General features: G+C 40.6%; 1 protein-coding gene across 1 annotated transcript in view; it reads right to left on the bottom strand.

Annotated features, from left to right (window-relative positions):
- Positions 1-3,449: 3,449 nt before the first annotated feature.
- The window catches only part of IPMK (inositol polyphosphate multikinase), a 40,587-nt gene continuing 22,768 nt past the window's right edge, over positions 3,450-21,268 (bottom strand). Inside the window, exons 4-6 of the mRNA XM_066324277.1 lie at positions 17,919-18,091; positions 10,051-10,132; positions 3,450-9,077 (exon numbers count right to left, since the gene is read on the bottom strand). Coding sequence (XP_066180374.1) covers positions 8,446-9,077; positions 10,051-10,132; positions 17,919-18,091 — 887 coding nt within the window. The 3' untranslated portion in view covers positions 3,450-8,445. The remainder of the gene's footprint in view (positions 9,078-10,050; positions 10,133-17,918; positions 18,092-21,268) is intronic.

Below are 21,268 nucleotides of genomic sequence, written 5' to 3'. Positions count from 1 at the left end.
AAGGCTCTCTGGTTGTATCCTGACTCTGCCAGTTCAAGCCAGTGTTAACTGCCTTTATCTTAATTTTCCTATTAAACTGTAATTCTGACTTGGAATCTCCCACTGGTTTGTTTTCAAACTAGTACACTATTAAAAATACAGCTCTAGATCCAGACAAATGGTAACTATTGCTTTGATGCCTGGATTGATAATTTTCCACTTCACTGCTGCCATCTTCCTCATACAGGTCATGAAACAGTACAACTGGTAAAAGCAATTATAATATGTCTCCTAGTTAATTTTTGAACTGTGGTTTTAATACTGAAGTTTATTAAAAGTCAGGTTTAAACAAAATAAAAACAGCCAGCCTGAGGCCATGCTGCTTATTTACAGAAACATTCTTTTTCTTTATAAAGAAGTTTGTACAATACAGTATTAATAATAACTTACCCATGGCAACATCTTTTGTCTAATAGGTTATTCTGGATTTCTGTTACACACTAAGGAGAGCAGCGTACTGCAGAAGAGGGCTTTGACAGCCAAAGCTGCCTGCCATCCAGAGATCACATGGCACTTCACAGGTGAAAAATGCTTGGGTTTATTTTTTTATCTCCCAGATGGGTTAAAAAAAAAAAAAAAAAAAAAAGAAAAAAAATGTAAAAAAAAAGAACCCACCAAAAATTAAACAGCAAAGAACTTGGAATAAAACTTGGAAAGAGGATAAGGGAGTGCCTAAACTCAATGTTTCACGGCATAGGAAGAAAAAGATGTAGGGAAACGCTCTGCCAGCCTGAGCTGGAGATGAAATGTGCCCTGGTGACCCAAGTCATGTCCCAGGGCATGGCACCATCCACAGGGGACACCACAGTGAAAATTTAAATAGGGCAAGACCTGTCACAAGGTTGTATGATCCTGCATGAGGGCCCAGCCAGCTCTGAGTTCCTCCTGTATTTTGAAGCCACACTTGAGTATTCAAGCTGGAATTCAACTATATTCAATGGAGGACCATTGCTTGTAGAGATTTAAATCATAGCATAACCAAGTTTTCTGCTTGGTTTGAATAGAGACCCATAACAAATTGCCAAAATCTATTTTGATTGATATGGAACATGATGTTTTTTGGGAATTAATCCCTTCTACCTACAAACTCACATGAATAGGTATTGGGAACGCCCAAGGGTATATTCTAGATGAGACACCAATATTTGAGTATCAGAATATTTGAGAACAAAAGGTTCAGGCTGCCCAAGCCCAAGTTGCCAGCATTTTTCTTTGTAGCTGTTCCTGATTTGTTTCTTTCTTTTGAGAAGCAATTTTGCAAAATTAGTACTTGGGCGTGGTACCTTTTTGACAGCTTCCCATCTGCTGGCTCAATTTTTATCCACTGAAACTGCTAAAAAATCAGGTTTTTATTGCCAGCCACATTGCAGTTTATATAGCTGTGGAAAAATGGGCTGAACTCAGTTCCTCCTTATGCTTCATTAACCAAAAGGTGTGCACTGACACCAATCCTCTACTGCCATCCAGGGCAACAGACACCTGGCTGCCCTTCAGATACACTGCATACCACACAGCTGGATTTCTTTGCCCTGTTCAAGGTCAAAGGAAGTGTAAAGATTGCCAGAGGAAGATGTATATAGGGCAGGTATTTTACAGTTCTTATTCTAGATAATACCCTGAAATCTTGTGCTGGCCTAAACCAGAACCTATAGTTACATTTAGAGGAAGCCTACATTTGGGGATGGCAAGAAGGATGAAAAGCATAAGCAAACACAGCAGAGCAGCAACAGGAGGTAAGGGAAATATCATATTAAAGGTGAGACTTTTAAATGGCTCTCTAGACACTCCATTGTTAAGGAAACTTCCCTGTCTGAGCATCCAGCACCACTCTGACAGTCACTCTTGTGCACCACCTGAGCTGGACCGAGGTCTCTGCAGCTCACACTCACACTGAGCCTTTATGGGCTCAGACCCAGGTTTTCCATGGCAGAGTCCCAGACATTCAAATTCTTAAAATAATTTCATCTTGGTGCAATGATCAAATAACTAAATAACAACTCCAGGTGGTTCCTCCAAGGAGGGAGTCCAAAAAAGGAAGCCCTTGGCTTTTATCCCCTCCCAGTCTGGGCACAAAGTCTGGGGTCCTCTGATCCTGCTGTGTCTCTGAGCGTCCAGTCCCCTGGCCAAGCCACAGCTCCCCAGGGCCCTCATGATACAGAGGGTCAGCTGGTCACAGCCTCTGGCCCTGGGCTCCTCCAGAGTTCAGCTTGCAGCTCCACTGCAACTGCCCTTGACCTGCACTGAATAAATTCTTCTAACACCCATTCACCTCACACAGCCCCAGTCGACACAGAAGAGGCACTTCTCTCCCTAAAAATGAGCCAAACTGAGGAAGCCAGGAGAGCAGAAAATGAGTAACTGATGTCTCAGATAGGTGGGACTGTAACATTTGGCAGCTGCCAGGAATCAGTCTTGCTGTGCAGAGAGGCAGTGGAACACAAACCCAAGAGCTGTGCTAGCAGAGACAACAGTAGAGAACAGCTGTCACACAAGGCCATATTCCAACAGCCTGGACTCCATGTCCACCCTGGATGGATGGATCCTTGTGTGGGGGCTCTGTGCAGCTCCCCAGCTCCTCTCCACATCTCCCCACAGGGCAATTTCTTAGTCTGAGACAGTCCTCAGCTGCATCAGCTCCCTGACACTTCACTGTGCAGCTGTTCAATCACACGTGTGTGTGAAAGGAAGGAGAGAGCAGAAACGTGTCAGCAGGCATCCTTTAAACCCACAAGGAAATGGGGATTTCTTTAAACTGTCCTTCAGTGCATAACCACTACTCATTTTTTAAATTAAAAACACAAAAAAACTTAGATCCTCACAATACTGTGGGTTTTGCCAGTTACAGCCTCACCCCGTAATTTCTTCCAATACTGGAGCACTGGAAGAAAGGCTGCAAGAGCCATGGGACAGTACTGATGACTACTGAACACATTTGGAAAGCCTTTGGTAGATAAGCAAGACAACACACTTTAAAAAAAAAAAAAAAAAAAAAAATCTCAACATAATCCTTCCTCTAAACCAGGCCAACTTAAAAGTGAAGCACTTTTCACTTTCAAGTGATGGCTGCTCCCGCATGCTTTCAGAATCAGGGACCTGATGTTGGATGCAAAAGGACATGGTCCTGTTAAGGGTTTTCCAGGATGAGTTTAAAAGATTGTGGAATTTCTTTTATTGAATTTTATTTTCTAGAGATGATTCTTGTATACCCAGCAGGCTTTCCCAACAAACTATGGCAATGGATGCTGTGACAAAAATATGGTGGTAAAGCAAACCTGGTAAATCCAAGGGAAACCCATTATAGAGTGCACAGTAACAAGGAGAAATAAGGATTCATCAGTGCAGGTAAGAGTCAAGTCAACTTTTTCTCAGTGATCTTCTTGTATTTAAAAGAAACCAATTATACTTGCAAGTCACTTACAGAAAATTTTAATAATCTGCCAAATATACAGCTATTAGAATGACCCTAAATATCACTAATAATTAAGTTACAAAAGTTGGTAGATAGCACAGTACAATGTTTTATAAAATAAACATGGGTAATATTAACAATATTCCCTGTGGCCCAGGAATGTCAGAAAATAGCAAATGAAATTACAAACACATACAGATCAGAGGAGATTGAGGGGCAGCTTTAGACACTGAGACTAGACTAGACACATTCATTCATCAACCATAATGAATGTAGAACTTTAAATCTCAAAAACTATTAACAACACAGGATCAGGTGCAATTTCACAAGGTTTCATCTATGTTCCAGTACAGTTCCCAGAGGATTAAAGTGCCTTTGTGCACTGTAGTTTCATTTAGTCAGGTGCAACACACATTGTATTTGGAAGTTATTTTCTTTTTTAAAAAGTGACCTATGAAATAAAGTAACTACTTGAACCAATGTACGTAATTCAAACGAAGGTGTTTTGAAGTACTTTTGTTCTGACTTTGCTACTGAATGTCTCACAAGAAATTAAACTCCAAATCCACACGGCCCATCTCCACAAGACCAGAGAAAAAGATATTTATTGGAACATGTTTTCTGTGGTACACCCCTTAGTTTGCTTATTTTCTCCTTTCAAACCTATTTGCCCTTTGGATGACAATTTTCTGCTGCAGCTTTCATTTACAGATTGCTGTGAACATGAAAAACAGACACGATGTGGCCCGTGGCTATGGTGATGAATGCACTTTCCAGATAACATCCTGTTCTAACCCAGTGAATAAGCACAACACATTCTCTCTGTGGGACACCTGAACAGCTGCAGCCTTTGGATTTTACCCGTAGCCATTCTCTGTGCTACAGCATGGACCCAGTGTCCTGCTCAGGGCTCCTGAGGAACTCTCACTGCTCCCTGCCGTGCTACCTCAAACCCAAACCTCCACCTGAACTGCAGTGAGGAAAGGAAAACTCCGCACAGTTCAGCTGTCACTCACCTTGCCCCCAGAATGTCCTCTTCAATGAGTAAAGAACTCACACAAAGCCCACGATCCAGTCTCCCATCAGATTATTGTGTCCACCAGCAGTCACTCTGCTCCTTCAGGGGAGAGAGTATTCCCACACCATTTGAGGCATTTTAAGGTGTTTTTCAATAGTGGCACTTCAAGAGGAGTTATGGGGCAAAAGCTTTTTAGGAAATACAAATTTCCATCATGATGTCACCTGCAGAAAGGCCACTCAGTAGGAAACGGCATGTAGGGGGAAAAAAACCCTAAAGAAATTAGGAGGACGAACAACTAATCCTAACTTTAAACAGCAAAGTGTACATGTGAGTCTCCACTCTTCCAATGTCTTCTTACACTTGAATGTGTTTCCCATCATGAGGTGAGCACGTCACTCCAATGGTTTTAGGTTCATGATGTAAACACCCCTGCACACCTGACAGGTGACACCATCCCTTTACCACTGCTGCTGTTACACCTGAGAAGGCCCAATTCAAACTCTGCACAATCCAGACTCGGATCAGGAGCTCCCTGCAGGTGAGGAAGTTTTACTGGGGTTTTAGATTTGTAGCATGTTAACATTACTTACAATATTACATGCACTGAAGTATTTTATGAACATACTTACTCTTGTTAATCAAATTAATGGAAATTGGTGATTTTCTTATCTACTCAGTACTTTTAAAAGTTCTCCATGAAACTGTGATTATGGAAAAGAACACTCTGGTTATGCATTACAGTAGGAAAAAACCAAAACATACAAGTTTCATCAGAATCACAACTACAAGTAAAGTCGCCAGTTCAGTTCATAAAACAAATTACTTTAAGTATTTCATAGTGGCAATATAGTATTATATAGTAACTTCCAATGCAATTTATGCAACAAATTTCACTCATATTCAAAAATACATTTGTAAATGCCTTTCATAAAACTTTATACAACTCAAATTCTCCTTAGGTAAGCCTAAGCCCAGCTCTCACATCACCTAGACAGAAAGGCTTCAGAAGCCTACATTCTGAGTCCAGGAGTGACAATGCTGCATGAGTTCTTCCTTTTTGAGAGCTGGCTCTGCTAAACCAAACTCTTATTGCTTAAAATCATCAGTTTCCACAGCAAGCCTAGAACCCAGCTACACCACACCACTCTGGGGCAGCAACCCAGTTTTATGGGACATGAACACCTCCAAGCCTTGAAACTATTCCTGCCAAGATTTCCATGTAATGGTTGCCTGTCCTGTATACTTTGTCCAGAGAACAAAAGGGGCATTGCTGACAGGGAGATCAATCCTTAAGAGTACATCAGTTCAGTGACCCACTGTCTCCCTCTCCATATTCTGATTAATCACATATTCTGTTGAATGATTTCTGTGACTACATTTCCAATTGTAAATGAAAACAATTGGTTCAGACACAAAACACTAGACACACTGTGTCTAAAATCTGCAAGAACAGTGTGAATGTAAGACCTCTGCAGGCTCAAACTCACAGCTGGTACTATGCCCAAACATCTCCATGGCAAGCTTTATTTACACAATTTCCAATGAAAAATACTGTTATTTCTCAAGCTACATTTTAAATTACCAGAAATACATTTGTAATAACTACCGGTACAAAAACCATGATAAAATTTTTTTTATTCAAAATATTCTGACAGGTTGACAATATTCCAGGCATGTTACAAATACTGCCATAGCCAACAAAACAATCAATACTTAAAGAGCATTCAAACACCGAGGACACGTATCTTAAAGCAGAGACCGGAGAGTGCATGGCATTAAGTGCATACTAATCATTTTCCAACAACTGACTTGAGGAAAATGCTTCATTTCTCTGGTACAAAATGGATTAAAATCCAGAAGAGATGAATTACGGAGGATAAAAACGATGATGTTGCAAGTGTTTTTGTCCATATTTTCCTATAAAACCTTGTAACTTTATGATACAAGGCCACTACCAGTCCAGATTGCTCTAGTGTTGACTATTTGCGGGATAGAACAACAAAATCATAACAGAGAAACCAGCAACAAAGCAAACAAAACCACAAACTCTTTCTAGAATATGGCTTAAATTAATTCACAGAGAGTTGGGAATATATTAACTATAAGGTGCAAGAGAAATACCAGGTAGGAAAAAAAGTCCCTCTATTCCTGGTACTTTCCCCCTCTGACTTCACTGTATTTCCCATAAAATTTTCAGCACACTGGTCTCACCTTACCTGCAAGCCCCATTTCCCATACTTCTGAAACATCATGTTACTAAAAGGTTGGTTTCAGTCTTGAATGTATTGGCCAATATTAGCTCTAAAGTTTAACCATGTAATTCTACACATAGTAATACCCTGTTTCTCCCAATTAACCTAAGCTCTCAAACAGAGCTAAAAATTCAGCTTTATTGAAACCAGCATATTTGCTTGAAAAAGTATGAATCTCTTTGTCATGTAGAAAACAGATGTCCAATGAAGAACTTGTCAAGATGTGTACACAGGTGAGTGCATAGTGCAGAACATCATACAGAGAGAGCAGCAAGGCCACAGGGTCACTAAGTCCACATGAGAAAGATGTATGTTTCCAATGACCAAATTCACTCTAAAACATTTTCCTCCTGGAAATGCTTTAAGCATTACAATCTTGCTCTAGGGATGGCAAGACTCCTCCATTCCCACTTTCCATACAGTTCACTGTAATATGCATGGCAGCACAGCCACATACACAGCATACAGAAGAGACACACCAAAACTGCTTTGGATACATCATCCTGATCTCAAGTATTCCATACAGAAGTTGAACTTTTCTTGTGAAAAGGAAGGAAATGGGACAGACAGCTTTCAGATTACACAGCTTGCCTGTGTGTCGTTAAAGAAACAAACCTGCAGTGTCTGCAGCCCAGGACGGGAGAGCCACAGCTCCACTGGCACAGGGGGTGGCACAGCTCGTGGCTCCAAGGCTGAACGATCTCACAGGACGCTCCTCCGCCCGTATTGCTTCTGGTTCCAGTCAGTGCTCCCCAGCAGTGGGAGCATCAAATGCTCACTGCAAAAACGCAAGTGGCTTACAGCCAGCAGAGCTCCGTACATTCACCCAAAACTTGTTTCTCCATTCTACTAGTTTGCTTTTTAAAGCAATGTTGTTGGAGAAGGGCCATGAGAACAGAGTGAGACGTTTTCCTTAATCACAGCATCAGACACTCCATTAACAGACTAACATAATCTCCTAAATCAAATTAGTTCCTGGAACATCTTGCATTTGCCTTCTTTCACTCGTTCTTAGGAACAAACAGTTTCTCTAGAAGTTGTGCAGTTTAAGCCTGTTATGGTATTGTACTCCAGCATTTTCTTAGCACCTCAACACAAATTACATGGTAGCTCATCTGTGGTGAACATCAGCTACAGACATCCACGAAGGGGGAAGGACTGAAAGAACAACAATATTGTCCTGTGACATGGAAAAGCACTTTGGGATGCACTGGCTTCAGGTGAGACTGCTGACTCAGAACAGGATTTCTCTCCAAGCAGAGTTACTCCAGTTATTCAAATACAGTAAACACAAGGGCAGTACTGAGGACATCAATCCTGCACCTTACAACTTTCAGTCTATTTTCTAAACACCTCTTAGTGGAGATGTGGCTCAGTGTCAAGGCTAAAATGGGCAAAAATGTCACCTATGCTAAAGTCATTAGAGGAACTAACATAACCCTTGCTTCTGGTGGTCCTTGGACTTAAGCCAACCACATACATTTCGTTCTATCAATTTACCCATCCTGCTCTATCTCAAGTATCTTCATCCTTTCACACTTCCTAATTAACTATCAATATTTTTCCTGAGTGAAATTATAAAAAGTTAAACCCTTCTACCAAAAGTACAAAGACAAATAAAATATAGAACAATACAAACCCAGTTATACAGAACTACAAGTGCAGAAATTCTTCATGTTGTTGCTCTTTATCATTGGCCCCCAATAAAAAACATAGCAAAGAATTTAGTTATCCAAAATATTTTGCAGTACTGTGATTAGATTCTTCAGACCATAAATATAGCCCTCATCCTTTGTGTTGCTAGGAAACACGTGAGCAAAATCAATCATTCGGACTTCAACATTTGCACTTTCCTTGGTCTCTGCTGGCACGTGATAGAAAACTTTTTCCAGTTGGGGCAGAACATTTCCATTCAGGTGCTCCTGCGTAATGCATGTGCTGGTTTTCCACACATTATCCTGCTCTGAGTTTTCAACTTTTAGCGAGAGCTGACTGTGGTGCCTCTTGGAGCACGCCTTTTTGTGAAGTGCATAAAACTTAGACAAGCCTTTGCTTACAGAGGCTTCAATTTTTCCATTCTCTGTAGAATTTATTACATTAATATTATTGTTATACTCCAACACATCTCCACCTGATAACAGGCTTTTGGGCACTCTTCTCTTCTCTGAGGTGACATCACTCAAGCACACAGCTGTCGCTGGACATGAACCTTCATAGACAAACAGCAATGAGCTCGCGTAGAAGTTGAGCTGTGTCTGGCCCTCAAACCACTCCAGAATCTTTTCAACCTTCTGAATGCTGGCAGCTACCACATCTTTTCTCAAGCAGTACCCACTGTGGAAGAACTTTGAGATGCCTGCAAGAAATACACACATATTGGGATTATTTTCACGTCTGGATGGAAAACAAGCTGTTTTTATTTCTTTGGGGATAAGAGCAGTTCTTATTTGAAGGCACAGACACCATTCGGATAGTTTCTGTTCAGGCAATTACTAACTAAACCAAAGTGAACTGAAGAACTCTGAGACCTTCAGTCACATCACCTGCTGTGTAATACTACAGCTCGGGCTTGGGTTGTAAGTAAAGGTGAATGTATGGAGCACACAATAAATGAACATGGTTTTTGCTCCCTGGTCAGTTTAACAAGTGTCTGGACAGCTTTGGGCAGAGGCCTGTTAAATTCTCCATGCATAAACAGGAGCATGGAGAATTTAGCAGCTTGTTATTATGAGTGAGTTTGTGTGTGCACCTGCTGTCCCTTGCTGGAGGACAGATGAGCAAGTGTCAACTAGTAACTAGTTTGCAATAATTATCACCAAACAGCCCCATGATGGCAGCATTTTTATTAATTGTTAATGTAGAGCAACACATGGATTGACTTCAACTGATAAAGTCCTTTGGATTGAAAGATGCTTTTGTAGTAGCTTTCTAATAGAAAATATACTTAGATATTCACAGAAGATAACCAGAAACAAAAAAATGTATTTATAATAACAACATGTAGTATTTTTAAAATACTTCTATTTCATTATAGTTTCAAAGCTGAAAAGAAGTTGAATTCTCTCCCCCTTATTAGTAGTAAAAGAGATGTGAGGAGAAAATTCCTATAGTCTGCACTGCTGTTACAGCCAACTGCACATCTAATTTCAGATGGACAGGCAGCTCAAATACTACAGGGAACCACCAAAGACCCACCTGGCATGAGGACAAAAAAGGTCTTCTAAAATGGGAACATCCAGACCACTTTTTCCATACAGCTCTATACATCAGTATTTAAATGAAAAACTCCAAGAGCACTGAGTTCTGACACTCCAGTGCCCTTTCCTTACCGTCCTTTACTGTTTCCTTGGTCAAGCTCCTTCCATAGTGTTGGTTTTGTGTCTCGTAGCTGTCCGAAGACACGTGGTACACCTGAAAGAGGCAAGGAGGGGGCTCCCTGTGTATTTTGAACCACCAGTATTTCTGCAGAGCAAGAGACATCTCACAGACAGGCCACAAAACATTTAGCCCTCACATTTCTTGCTGTGCCCAGCACTGCACTGTAGTGCTCTCAAAAAGTCTCCCTTCAGCCCTGGAGCTCCAAGCTACAGCTTTCCTTTGCTAGAGACATCCTGGTGGTGGCAAAAAGCAATGTACCCATTAAAGGGAACTCTTTTATTATGCCTTGCAAATCACAACTGAGATCAGGAACTATCAGACTCCTATCTGTGTTACTGTGGATGTTAAATCAGTAAGTCAATAAAGCAACAATTTCAATGCAATTATTTTGAGTTCTTAAAACTATAAAACTATTTAGCACAAGAGCAAAACAGTAAGAATTACTGTATGTGACCACCAAGGCCCAGCTCTGTAAGACCATCAGCACAAATGAAGCTGCACTAAATAAATAGCAGCAGTCAAGCAAAAGCTGGTTCCAGCATCAACAGCAGTACTTCAGCTTCTATCTGAAAGGGAGGCAACTCGCATGGGTACAGTTTTGTCCATATCAGGAATTGTACAAGCTTAAGAACTTAATTCAAAACTGCTTCACATGCAGACGTATTTTCGCTCACACTGAAATGTTTCCATAGCAGAAACGTGCGAGGCAGCAGGGCCCGAGTATAATTTGTTTATGAGAGTGTAGACAATTTTTGTTTGCAGAAATAATGGTGTTACCAAGCAGGCAGTTGTCTCTGGCAGGAACTTGGTGCTTGGCACTTGTTCAGACCACCCATCCCTGTGGCATCCACCCCATCCACAGCCCTGCCCTCCACTGCTGCAAAAAGAGAGGACCCCACTGAAAGAGAGTCAGGGCACACCACTGAGGTACCTGCTCCTCATCCCTCCTCCAGGGCCTTATTCTTGCTGAAGCCAACCAATGAAGTCCATGACAGTGAAACAGCAGCAGTAAAAAGGAGCATTAAATAAAGAAAATAGAATTCCCTGTTTTCATTACAGCCCATCACCCTGAAATGTCTCTCCCCCATCCAAACAACGATAAATCCAGTATGATTACACAGATTCCCACATCCTGTTTTGCAAAGCAGCTGGGAAGAACAGTCTCAAATAGCTTTTATTATGACAAAAAGATAGAAGTCATTATACTCAGTCCTTGAGGGACTTAAATCATAGCGTGTAGAAACTGATTTTAAGTCACCAACCATGAACTGATGTAAACAGTTCTCATTATTCTAAAAAAATAAAGAGCTCCAAGTCTAAATGTTTGAACTCACTCGGTAGAGAGACATTCAAACACTGTTATGATAGTTGAAGAAACTGAGGCCTCCATGTCTATGAAATGAAGAAGGCCACAGTACAGATGAGTTATTCTAAAACTGCATCTGACAACTGTGATTTTGATTTCACAAGAACAATAATTTTTCTCCACTCAGTTTTTGCTGGGTTTTTCTCCAAAGCACATGAAAGAGTACAGTATATGACACAGAAACCCAAAGGTTACTTACGTAAACACTTCAGGTACCAAAGTAACCCTCAAAAACATACCAAAAGTCTCAAAACTTTTTAAAGAGCTAGAAGTCAAAGGCAATTAAATAAAGAATATTGCTTAGAAAGAAAGTCAAGAGTCTGATGAGTACAACTCAGTTTTCACTAGCTGTGCCGTCATTTTAATGATATTGAGCATTCTCACGTAGTTGGCCCAGGGGCAGCTTTCTGCAGACATCAGCACTGCCCAGTACCGACAGAACCATCTTGTTTACCAGAACCTTATCTCTTCCCGTAGGAGCTGCAGGTTTTGTGACATGGGCACTAGCTCAAACATGCTGATTAAGATCTGCAAGCTCATTTTGTTTCACAAAAAAAGCACTAGAGCAGCACAACAGACCCTGTGCTTCTGAACTGGGCTTCCCATGAAGCCACCCCACCTCTTCTCATAATTTGAACAAAACCATTCCCCAAATGTCTTTCTAAATAGCTTACAAACACTGAGCAGATGTGCATGCTGCATTAACAGCACATTTTTAACTATACAGAACAGTCAGTGACAAAGCACCAAGCCCCAGACCCACAGCATGAGTGTAATGTATGTGTGCCTTGGGCACTCAGAAGGCCCTGGGCTGCAGCCAGTGGCATTAAAGGACAACTATCTGCAGAATCACAGATACTGTCCCTTACCACCACCTTGAGACTCTGTGCAACTGCAGGAAATGACTAGTTGAACGTTCCTGGAAAACCTCACTCAGATACAAACACTCTGAAAGCAAGGGAGCTGAGAGCCAAGCTCAAACACAAGCAATCTCTCACCAGCCCTTGCTCTACCCTCACCCACCCAAACACAGGGGTGGCTGTGCTGGAGGAGCAGGAGGCTAAAATCAACTTCCTATTGGACAGACCTCTTGCTCTACTGTGCTTTTGTTCACATGGTCACTACCAATCATCTGCTATTAACCCTTCCCAAAATCACACTTTGCCTTTGAACCAAGCTTTTTCTGTATCCCTGTTGTTGCAGCTGTCTGTACTAGCCCATTTCTGTGAGAACAAATGACAAGTCAAGTCAGATCTGTAACTTTAACAGCAGCCAAGAAATTATTAGACAGGAAAATCTCATTTCTTATCCACCTGCCACAGCTTGTTACGTGTTTGCTCTGGCAAACCACTGGCAGGTTTCCTGCAGAGTGCAAGGCAAAGAAAACTTTCTATGAGCTGCAAAACACTGCCTTCAAGAAACCTCCTGCTTCATCAGTCATTTTTATATATTCCTACCATGCAAGATCAGAGCTGTTCTGGCTGACAGTGCAAAGGCTTCTCCTTGTGCCTACAAGTAGCTCACACTCAGCTTCTTGCACAAATGGCTCTGGAATCCAGCAAGCTAATAGGTGCAGTTTACAATGAGCAGCAGTAGTGACTCTGTATGGGCAGCACATCAAAAAATCCTGACCATTAACTGTTGAGGGAAATTATCTTTAGATATTATAAACCTGCACATGGCTTTTGTCCCCCTGTGATGTGTTCAGCCATTGCATACCAAAACAGCTTTTTGAACATTTTTTCAACTACAGTTCCTTCTTTTTTGTACCTTTTTTCAGTCACAGCTCCTTCACCTGATGTTCCTGGACTGAGGGAAAACTTGAATTAAAATAAGAAGTTGGTCCAGCAGAGTCTTTGAAAAAGCACAACCCTTGCAAGGTCTCAGCAAAGATATGGAGTTTGGAAACCTTGCATCTTCAGGACATTAAACTGAAGACAAACAGGTATCAAATGTTATGTAATGTTAATTATAGTAACTCAGCACCAACGTCCATGGTAAGGCAGAAAAATGTACACACTGTTCAAATGCTGCGGCAACTCCCTGACTTCCAGAAATTACAACCTAAATACACGTTAAGAATTATTTGGGGGAGATACTGCTGGCACAAATAAAAATCCCTATTCAGTAACTTGCAGAGCTCTTTCACTAAGCTAATATCTGCTAATCCACATCACTGAAACTGGGAAAAACAACCCCAATGCTGTATTGTGGGCAGGCTGTAGAACACTTCAGAGCAAGGAGAGCAAGGATTGACTTGACAACACGCACGACATGGACCTGTGTGGCACTGACATTGCCATGGTGCCTGGAAAGCGGGCTCCTGTGCAGCTCCCACTGCCTATCCCTGCTCCCTTGCATGCCCCACACAAGGGCAGTTTGGGATCTGCTGTCCTAAGCAAGGACATGGAGACAGGAGATACTTGCTCTGATGCTGAGGCACCCAGACTCCCCAGGGCCAAGGGCCGAGCTTCCCAGCCCTCAGCTTTTTTCTGTAAATACACTCACCAGCTGCATGCAGGTAGGGGTGAGCCAGTGTTTGGACATTACACAGAAGTTTCTGTTTACAACAAGGCACCTCTGCGCTCCTGAGAGCATCTGAAGGTCAGTACCCAGCTGCTGCTGAAGCCAGAGCCACAAGCTGAAGGTGGGAGTAAGCAAGTGACACCCCAGCTCATCTGGGCACATCCAACACCAGCATCCAGCTCCAGCTCTGCAGGGACCCTCCTGCTTTACAGTAATGCTCTCACATTACCACTGCTGCTGAGAGCATGCCCAGTTATCCAAATCCATCTATCTGAACATCTCATTCCCCAATCTTTACTTATTTTTAATTTATTGTTGCTAGACCACAAGCAGTGAAAGTACCCACATCCCTGCTTGCTGCTGCCTTGAAAATTCAGCTCAAGAAGTATGCCTCCCTGCTCCTTCATTTCCAAGACTATACTGAGGTATTACTCTGCCCATTTTGCTTCTTTGTTCCTCTGGACTATCTTGAGTGCTTCAGATGACTAAGGACACCCCCAAATGCTCTGACAGTCAATATACAGTTTTAGTCAACTCCTTACATAAATAGGTCCTAGAATAAAATTATTGACTTTTACTGAATTTTAGCCAGTGAAAAAGCGGACTATTCATCTCCTAAATAAAAAAACTACAACACTGCAATTAAATCATGAACCATCTCAAAACCAGCTTAATACAGTAGTTTTAGACTCCCAGAACTTCCATGAAGCATCTCATTGGAATAAATTTCTTTTATGTAATAAAACACCTGCTCCAGCTTGGAAGATTTTTTCCCCCCCTCCAGGGCTTTTGGATGGTTTCTTTGGGCTAGGGTTTTATTTAGTTATTTATTTTTTGTTTAATGCATTTTTTTGTTTGTTTTCTTTTAGGTTTTGTTTTGCTTTGTCTTCCTCTCTTCTTAAACATCAAAGCTTGAATTAGGCCTAAAAATGTAAAAACTCCAGTTCTGGTAATCTTTTAATGTAGAAGAATCTGAACTAGATGCAAGATTTAATACTGACTTCCCTCCTAAATCTTGATACTAACAGATCAGAGTGTGTGAGAACTACCACAGTACTAGAAAGAGTTCATAAAAACCTCCTAAAATAGTCAGATACAGTCAACTGGAAAATATCCTGCAGAATCATGTACTATAGATGAGAAGATTTACTTGTAAAACTAGCTTTGATTATTATACATTACTGTTCATATGGACAAACAATTGAAGTCAATGACGGATTATACTCATAAAATTACATAATCACCAGTTTGTGCTTTTAAAAAAGTGTTTCACAAATATTTGGAGTAAGTGAGATTGCAACTGATGTCCTGGAAACAAAAGAGAACCTGCAGAAACTGTGCATTCCAAAAGGGCTGTGAATCTGAAAGGAGAGCACAGCCCACACATTGTGCTTATATTCAACAGCATGCAGAATGCTCTGTATTTAACACTGCCTGTGCTGTTAAGAGATTTCTTAACTGTTTATATGTCTACTACTGAAACATCTTAAAATTTGTATTTTCACTACTGCAACAGTACCTGAGACTTCCAACTTCTATATGAACTCTAACTACTTCTGTAACAAATTGTGTCCACTCTGAATGGACAGAATGATCTGGTTTCAAAGGGACCTTAAAGACATCCCAGTTCCAACCATATTTCACTAAATTAGGCTGCTCCATGTCCCATCCAACTGGGCGTTGGACAACTCCAGCGATCCAGCGGCATCTGTGAAAAAAAGGAACTTCTCCACTAAGAGAATTGTGTTTTTAAATAATGTTATTGAAATAACTGTGCTTTTTAAATGTATTTCCATGCATTTATTCTGTCTGTTCAGCATGTTAAGCTAAATACAGGCCAAATGCCAGAACTGTGTACATAAATTAATGTTGGGCTAGACAGGAGACTCCTGTTTTTAAGGACACACCATACGTATGTTATGTATGAACAGATCACTGCTTGTTTACCAATGCATAAGAAAAAGCTGCTTCAATAGCCTTTTGGGTAAAAATACACTGTGGATAGATCTTTGGGTAAAATCCCCACCTCTAACACCTTTTTGTTTCTATCTCTTCATCACAACTTTTATGATGGGAGCTTTAGAAAGCATAGCTACATTCTCTGTTCTTCCTGGCCCTCTCCTTCTTGGTCTTGTAAAAATTTACCACACAAGCCCACCTCCCTGCTGAAAAAACTGAATGGAGAGGTTAAAACAAAACCCCTGTACCTCCTCATTACATCATGTCTTGTCCAGCAAACAGGAACAACCTTCATCCAGCACACGAGCTGTTCTGTGCAGTACAGATCTGTGTAGGAGGGTTTTATAGTAGGGCCAGAATGTTACAAAAATAAAGCAAGCAGACAAGCTGAGAACATCCCATAATGAAGAGGCAGAGAACATGCCTCGTGAATTCAGACTTTGCTAAGTGCTGTGTGAGGGCAGGAGGAACCTTTCAATTCTCTTTGGAAAACAACTTCCAACATGCCAAAGGCAAAAATCCAAATCTCATCTAGTTAAACACTGGATGGAAAACTGCACTACTTGGGAGAACCATCATTATACACCCAGTCTGAATTAGGGGATTGAAAAAAATTCTGCAGCAGGACAAAGACACACGTGACCATGTTAGAAACAATAGTCACAAGCATACCACAGAAGCAATCAATCATTCCTTCTGCACTGTCATGAAACAAAGGACATGAAGCACATTGTTTTACAAATGAGATAAGAAAGGTTATGTAATGGCATCAACCAAACCCAAAGCTATAACCTCTAACCTTCCTTTTCCATCCAAACTGTTTGGCTGTTTTTTGACTTAACTCCCACATTCTTGCTCATAGGCTGACATAATTACTACTCATGACCACTATAATTTATATAGCAGCTTATCTCAAGGCAGAGTTATGGGCTGGGAGGCTGGGCAGTTCTGCACAAAACATTGCAGAGATATTAGAATTATCTTGAACAATGGTGCAATCTGGCTGCTGTTGCTATTGAACAGCAAAGGAGAAGCTTATCAAAGTCTCCAGCTGTTTATGCATGTTGATGCAGAGCTTGAGGAGTTCTGGCTTGGTGTGTGAGAAGAAAAACAAAAATCTCACATCAAAATGAAAACTATTCCTGTACCTATCATTGCAGAAAAAACTACTTTGGAATTCTATCAGTGACATCGACACGTTTCTCTTACTGAGTCACAAATGTCAGGTACAGCTTTTCTTTACACTGAAGTTTTAAAGTAGCCAATACACACATACTGACTCTTGGTATTTCTAAGAGTACTAAGAGTTAACATGGATGTCTGCATGCCCAACTAATCTTCCCCTGACTACCCCTTGAGTAAATAGCAAAAGAAGTTTCCTTGTGATGGAAAGCTTTTTAAAACTTAAAACAGAAGCAGCTGTCCATGGCTATATGCATCACCTCTGACAGCTGACTTGCTCTTCCCTAAATAGAAAAATTACATAAAATTATTTTTATTTAAAAACAAAATATCAAGGTGAAAAATGTGGAGGATACAGCTCATTATTAAATTATTAGAAAGACTAGTTCACTGTGTAAAGTTCTGATATACACCTGAAAGAAACAAACACACAAAAATCCTCTTAATATTATTTTAAATATCTGTTGTGGTGGTGATGAATTAATTACAACTATGTTCAGTTTTAAATATCCAGCCTCTCTCTTGTATATATATTTATACACCGTGCCCAGGTTGCAAATAGCTTGCCCTAATGGACAGAGCCAAGTTAAATAATTGTTTTGAACTAGAGCAGTGCTTTGGAACAGGTTTCACACAACAGTTGATACCAGCACTACCAAGACATTCAGGTAACACCCTATTTACGTAAAACTCAAGAGGACTCTTGTTTGCTAGGAAAACCAGCTGCTGTCCCTGGTGTGGGACAAGAGGCCTGAGCATAAACTGACAGTGAAGACAAGTTCTTACCCTCATTCCAAGAACCAAAAAGCCAATCTCCTCCATCAGTGGGTACTTGCTGACCTGCTGCTGAATCTTCTCCGCTGAAGCGTAGGGATCATAACTCTTCTGGCCTATTTTTACATCCATTATGCAGGGCTTATTAAACTTACGAGTCACATCTTCCAGTTTTAGATACGTATCTGCCAAAAAAACCAAAACTTTTGTTAACAGTGCAAAATAATTACACAGCTTCTGCTAAAGCACCTGTGGAGGAATGTGAAGAGTTTAAGGCTCAACATCACATGAATTCTCTAAGAGTCAATTTTGTCTCTGAATGCAGACTAAATCATGGTCACTGACACCCAAAAATTCTATTGCCACGAAAATCTAAATGCTTTCTTGTTTAGAAAACTGTATACAATTAACATGTGTTAACCTCGCATTCAAATTCAAATTATTGCCCAGATAAAATCCATGAGTAACTTTTATTAAGTCATTACCATATCACACAGAGCATTACTAACCACATACAAATGCAGGTTTTGCAGCTGTGTGGCCGGTTTTGCAATTCCAATGGTCTCTTATGTCATTTTACAAACGAAGCCAACATTTCAGTCCCAGCCTTCAGGGGCTGAAATGCAGCTCATTTTGCTTCTTTTTATCCCACTCCCATCTACACTCATTTCTCATGGCACACCTTTTGGAGAAAAGGCTCTTAAAATCCTAGGCTGCCTTTTATCCATTTCTAATAGTCCCTTTGGGAGGGTGGCTGGACTAAGAGACCCCAAAACTACTTGGAGTGCCTGAAGATTTAAAAGGAGTATGTAAAACCTGATGAAAATGATCGTTATCAGCATGAGCCCCACACTGACTATCAGAAATGGCAATGGACTCTCAGACAGCTCTGCTTGGGAGACAGCTGCACCCACCTCCAGCCCCTGCCAGGACATGGCATAACCAAGGCAACACACAGCCTCAACACTGGCCTCATTCTTCATGTGTGCTTTGTAAACCCACCTGTCACAAACCTCAAGGCTGCTTTTCTTTCCAGTACTGCCTATTCCATAAATTGATTTTTTTTTTTTGCTTTAATGCAGTTCAAATACAAAAAAAACCATTGTATATACCCCATTCGTGCAGTGTGATCTCAAATGGGATTGTGAGAGAAAGCAAAACTAGTTCAAGTTTAAAAAGAGGCACAAAGTGCCTTGTTTGAAAGCTGTACAGACAGGTAACAAAACCAGTCTGAGTCAAGATAAAGTGAACAAGTAACATTTCATTTACACTTAATAAGTAGAAACAGTTTCTTAAGGAAAAGAAATGAAAGGGACTTTAAGTCCTACTGAGAACTTCAGTTTTTACACCATCATGATCAAATATCCTAATTTCTCACGAAGTATGTAAGTATTAAACAGCTTTGATTTAATCCTTAGATGGCTGCTTTCTGTATGAATGAACTAGACATCTTGTTTATGTAGTCATTTCCAGGAAAACATGTCAAACCAACACACTAATTTAAAAAAAAAACCAAACCAAAACTACTCTTCTACTAACTCACTTCACCAGCTTTTAATGTCCTTTGGGCTACAGGACCAATATAGCTACAGCAAAAAGAGTTTTGTTATAGGTTAGCTCATCCACTAGGTACAACTGCAGGTACAAATCCAAGCTGAAATAACTCCCAGTAACTTTGAGGAGCCCTAGACAGCCAACATACTTTATATTTGCTCACTGAATATCCCCAAAGGAGAAGCAGGACAAATACTCTCCCTACCAGGCAGGGTATTCTGTATCACCTGAACTGCAGGTGCTACTTTTACTCTTCAAAGTTATTATACAGAAGTCTAATTCAGTCAGATATTAGCACAGCTTTTGCAGGACTTTGAGAAACCACTATCAATACCTAGGGAGTTCATAAAATCTGTTAGCTACCTCTTATTAAACCAAAAATTGCAAAGATCTAAGTGTCATCCTTCTGACTCTTTCTGCATATTACAAAAATCACTGCAATCAACAGATTTGTGTCATCACTCTAAAACAATGCAGAAAATAACTACATAAAGTTCAAGGTTTTTAGCACATAGCTCTGAAAAGCAAAGAGCCACAGATTTACATGGAAGGTGAGGAAAGACAGTAAATGCAAAAAATCTGAGAAAAGGGCTGCAGTCCTTCACCACCAATTACAAAATGCTTTGGAGCATGTTGTGAGCACTCCAGAATCAAACTGTTAGAAATAAAAAATGATACAAATTGTTTAGATGCAATGTTTTCATCAGCCCTAAAATAAAGCCACACAGAAAGTAGTATAGAACATCTATTTCCATAGGTACCCATGGGTATCCGCTGTCCTCTACTGCACTGGTCTAATTCCCACTTTTTAACCAGACAGCACCAACATTCAGCACCTCCCAGCTACTTAAAAGTCTTAAATATCTGTCACTTCATTTCCCATCCTTTTCAGATTTCTTAAACTAGATTATCTTTCCAACCTCCTAAAAATGTAACAATAACTATTTTTTTAAATTTACGTATTAAAATTACTTTTGTAGATAACACCAGCCCTGGGAAACTCTAATTATTTGGCAACGCTTGTAAATTACCCAGGAAACTTCTCATCTCTCTCACACTTTGTGGAATTAACTCTTTCTTGTTAGCTAACTGCTAGCTCAGAATCAGGCCTGTTGTACCTGTTAACACATCTCTCTGCCCTCACAAAGCTGTCTGCCCTTGTTGGCAGAGCAATGCCACCCAGACAAAACACCATACACCAAGTTACTTTTTCTTATTACTGCTTCAGACAAATGGATCAGTTGTCTGCACTCCATTTTTCCGGGCACTGTTTGATGCTTATTTGCCCTGTATTGAATAGTCTAACGAAGCAGCTCCCAAACCACAATGCTGGCATATCTGTAGCTTTCACTTCCAGCAGTTACCCCTATAATAGCTTCAAGCACTGAGACTAAGACAAATGAAGTTATGCCTTAGATAGGTATCAACTGCTCTCCATTTTCCAGTCAGTGACTGCAAGTCTCTCCAGCTCTGACCATAAGTGTCCTTCTCAAGGGCATCAGTGAGTCTGCACCTCAGCCCAGGTAACCAGGGTGCTCTCCTCCCTCCTTGCTGAGTTAAACAAAAACCTGCAGATTCTTCAAGCTATTCAGACTTTCTAAATTATTATGCAGTGCCCTTCTAACCCACTTGTGCTTCAGGAAATGATGCATTTGCCATCTAAAATTAGATTAAATTAAAAACTCCCACAGAGAAAGGAATTCAAAGATTTTTATGTTAAAACTTGCACTGCTAGATAGTCTTGACCATACATTTCAAGGATTTAAATAAATCATTCATCAGAGACTTGCCCTGCCCTTTTCTATTTA

Source organism: Sylvia atricapilla, chromosome 8, assembly GCF_009819655.1.
Source record: "Sylvia atricapilla isolate bSylAtr1 chromosome 8, bSylAtr1.pri, whole genome shotgun sequence".
Taxonomy (NCBI): Eukaryota; Metazoa; Chordata; class Aves; order Passeriformes; family Sylviidae; genus Sylvia; species Sylvia atricapilla.
Note: the sequence above shows the minus strand (reverse complement) of the source record. Positions and strands in the feature narration are given on the sequence as shown.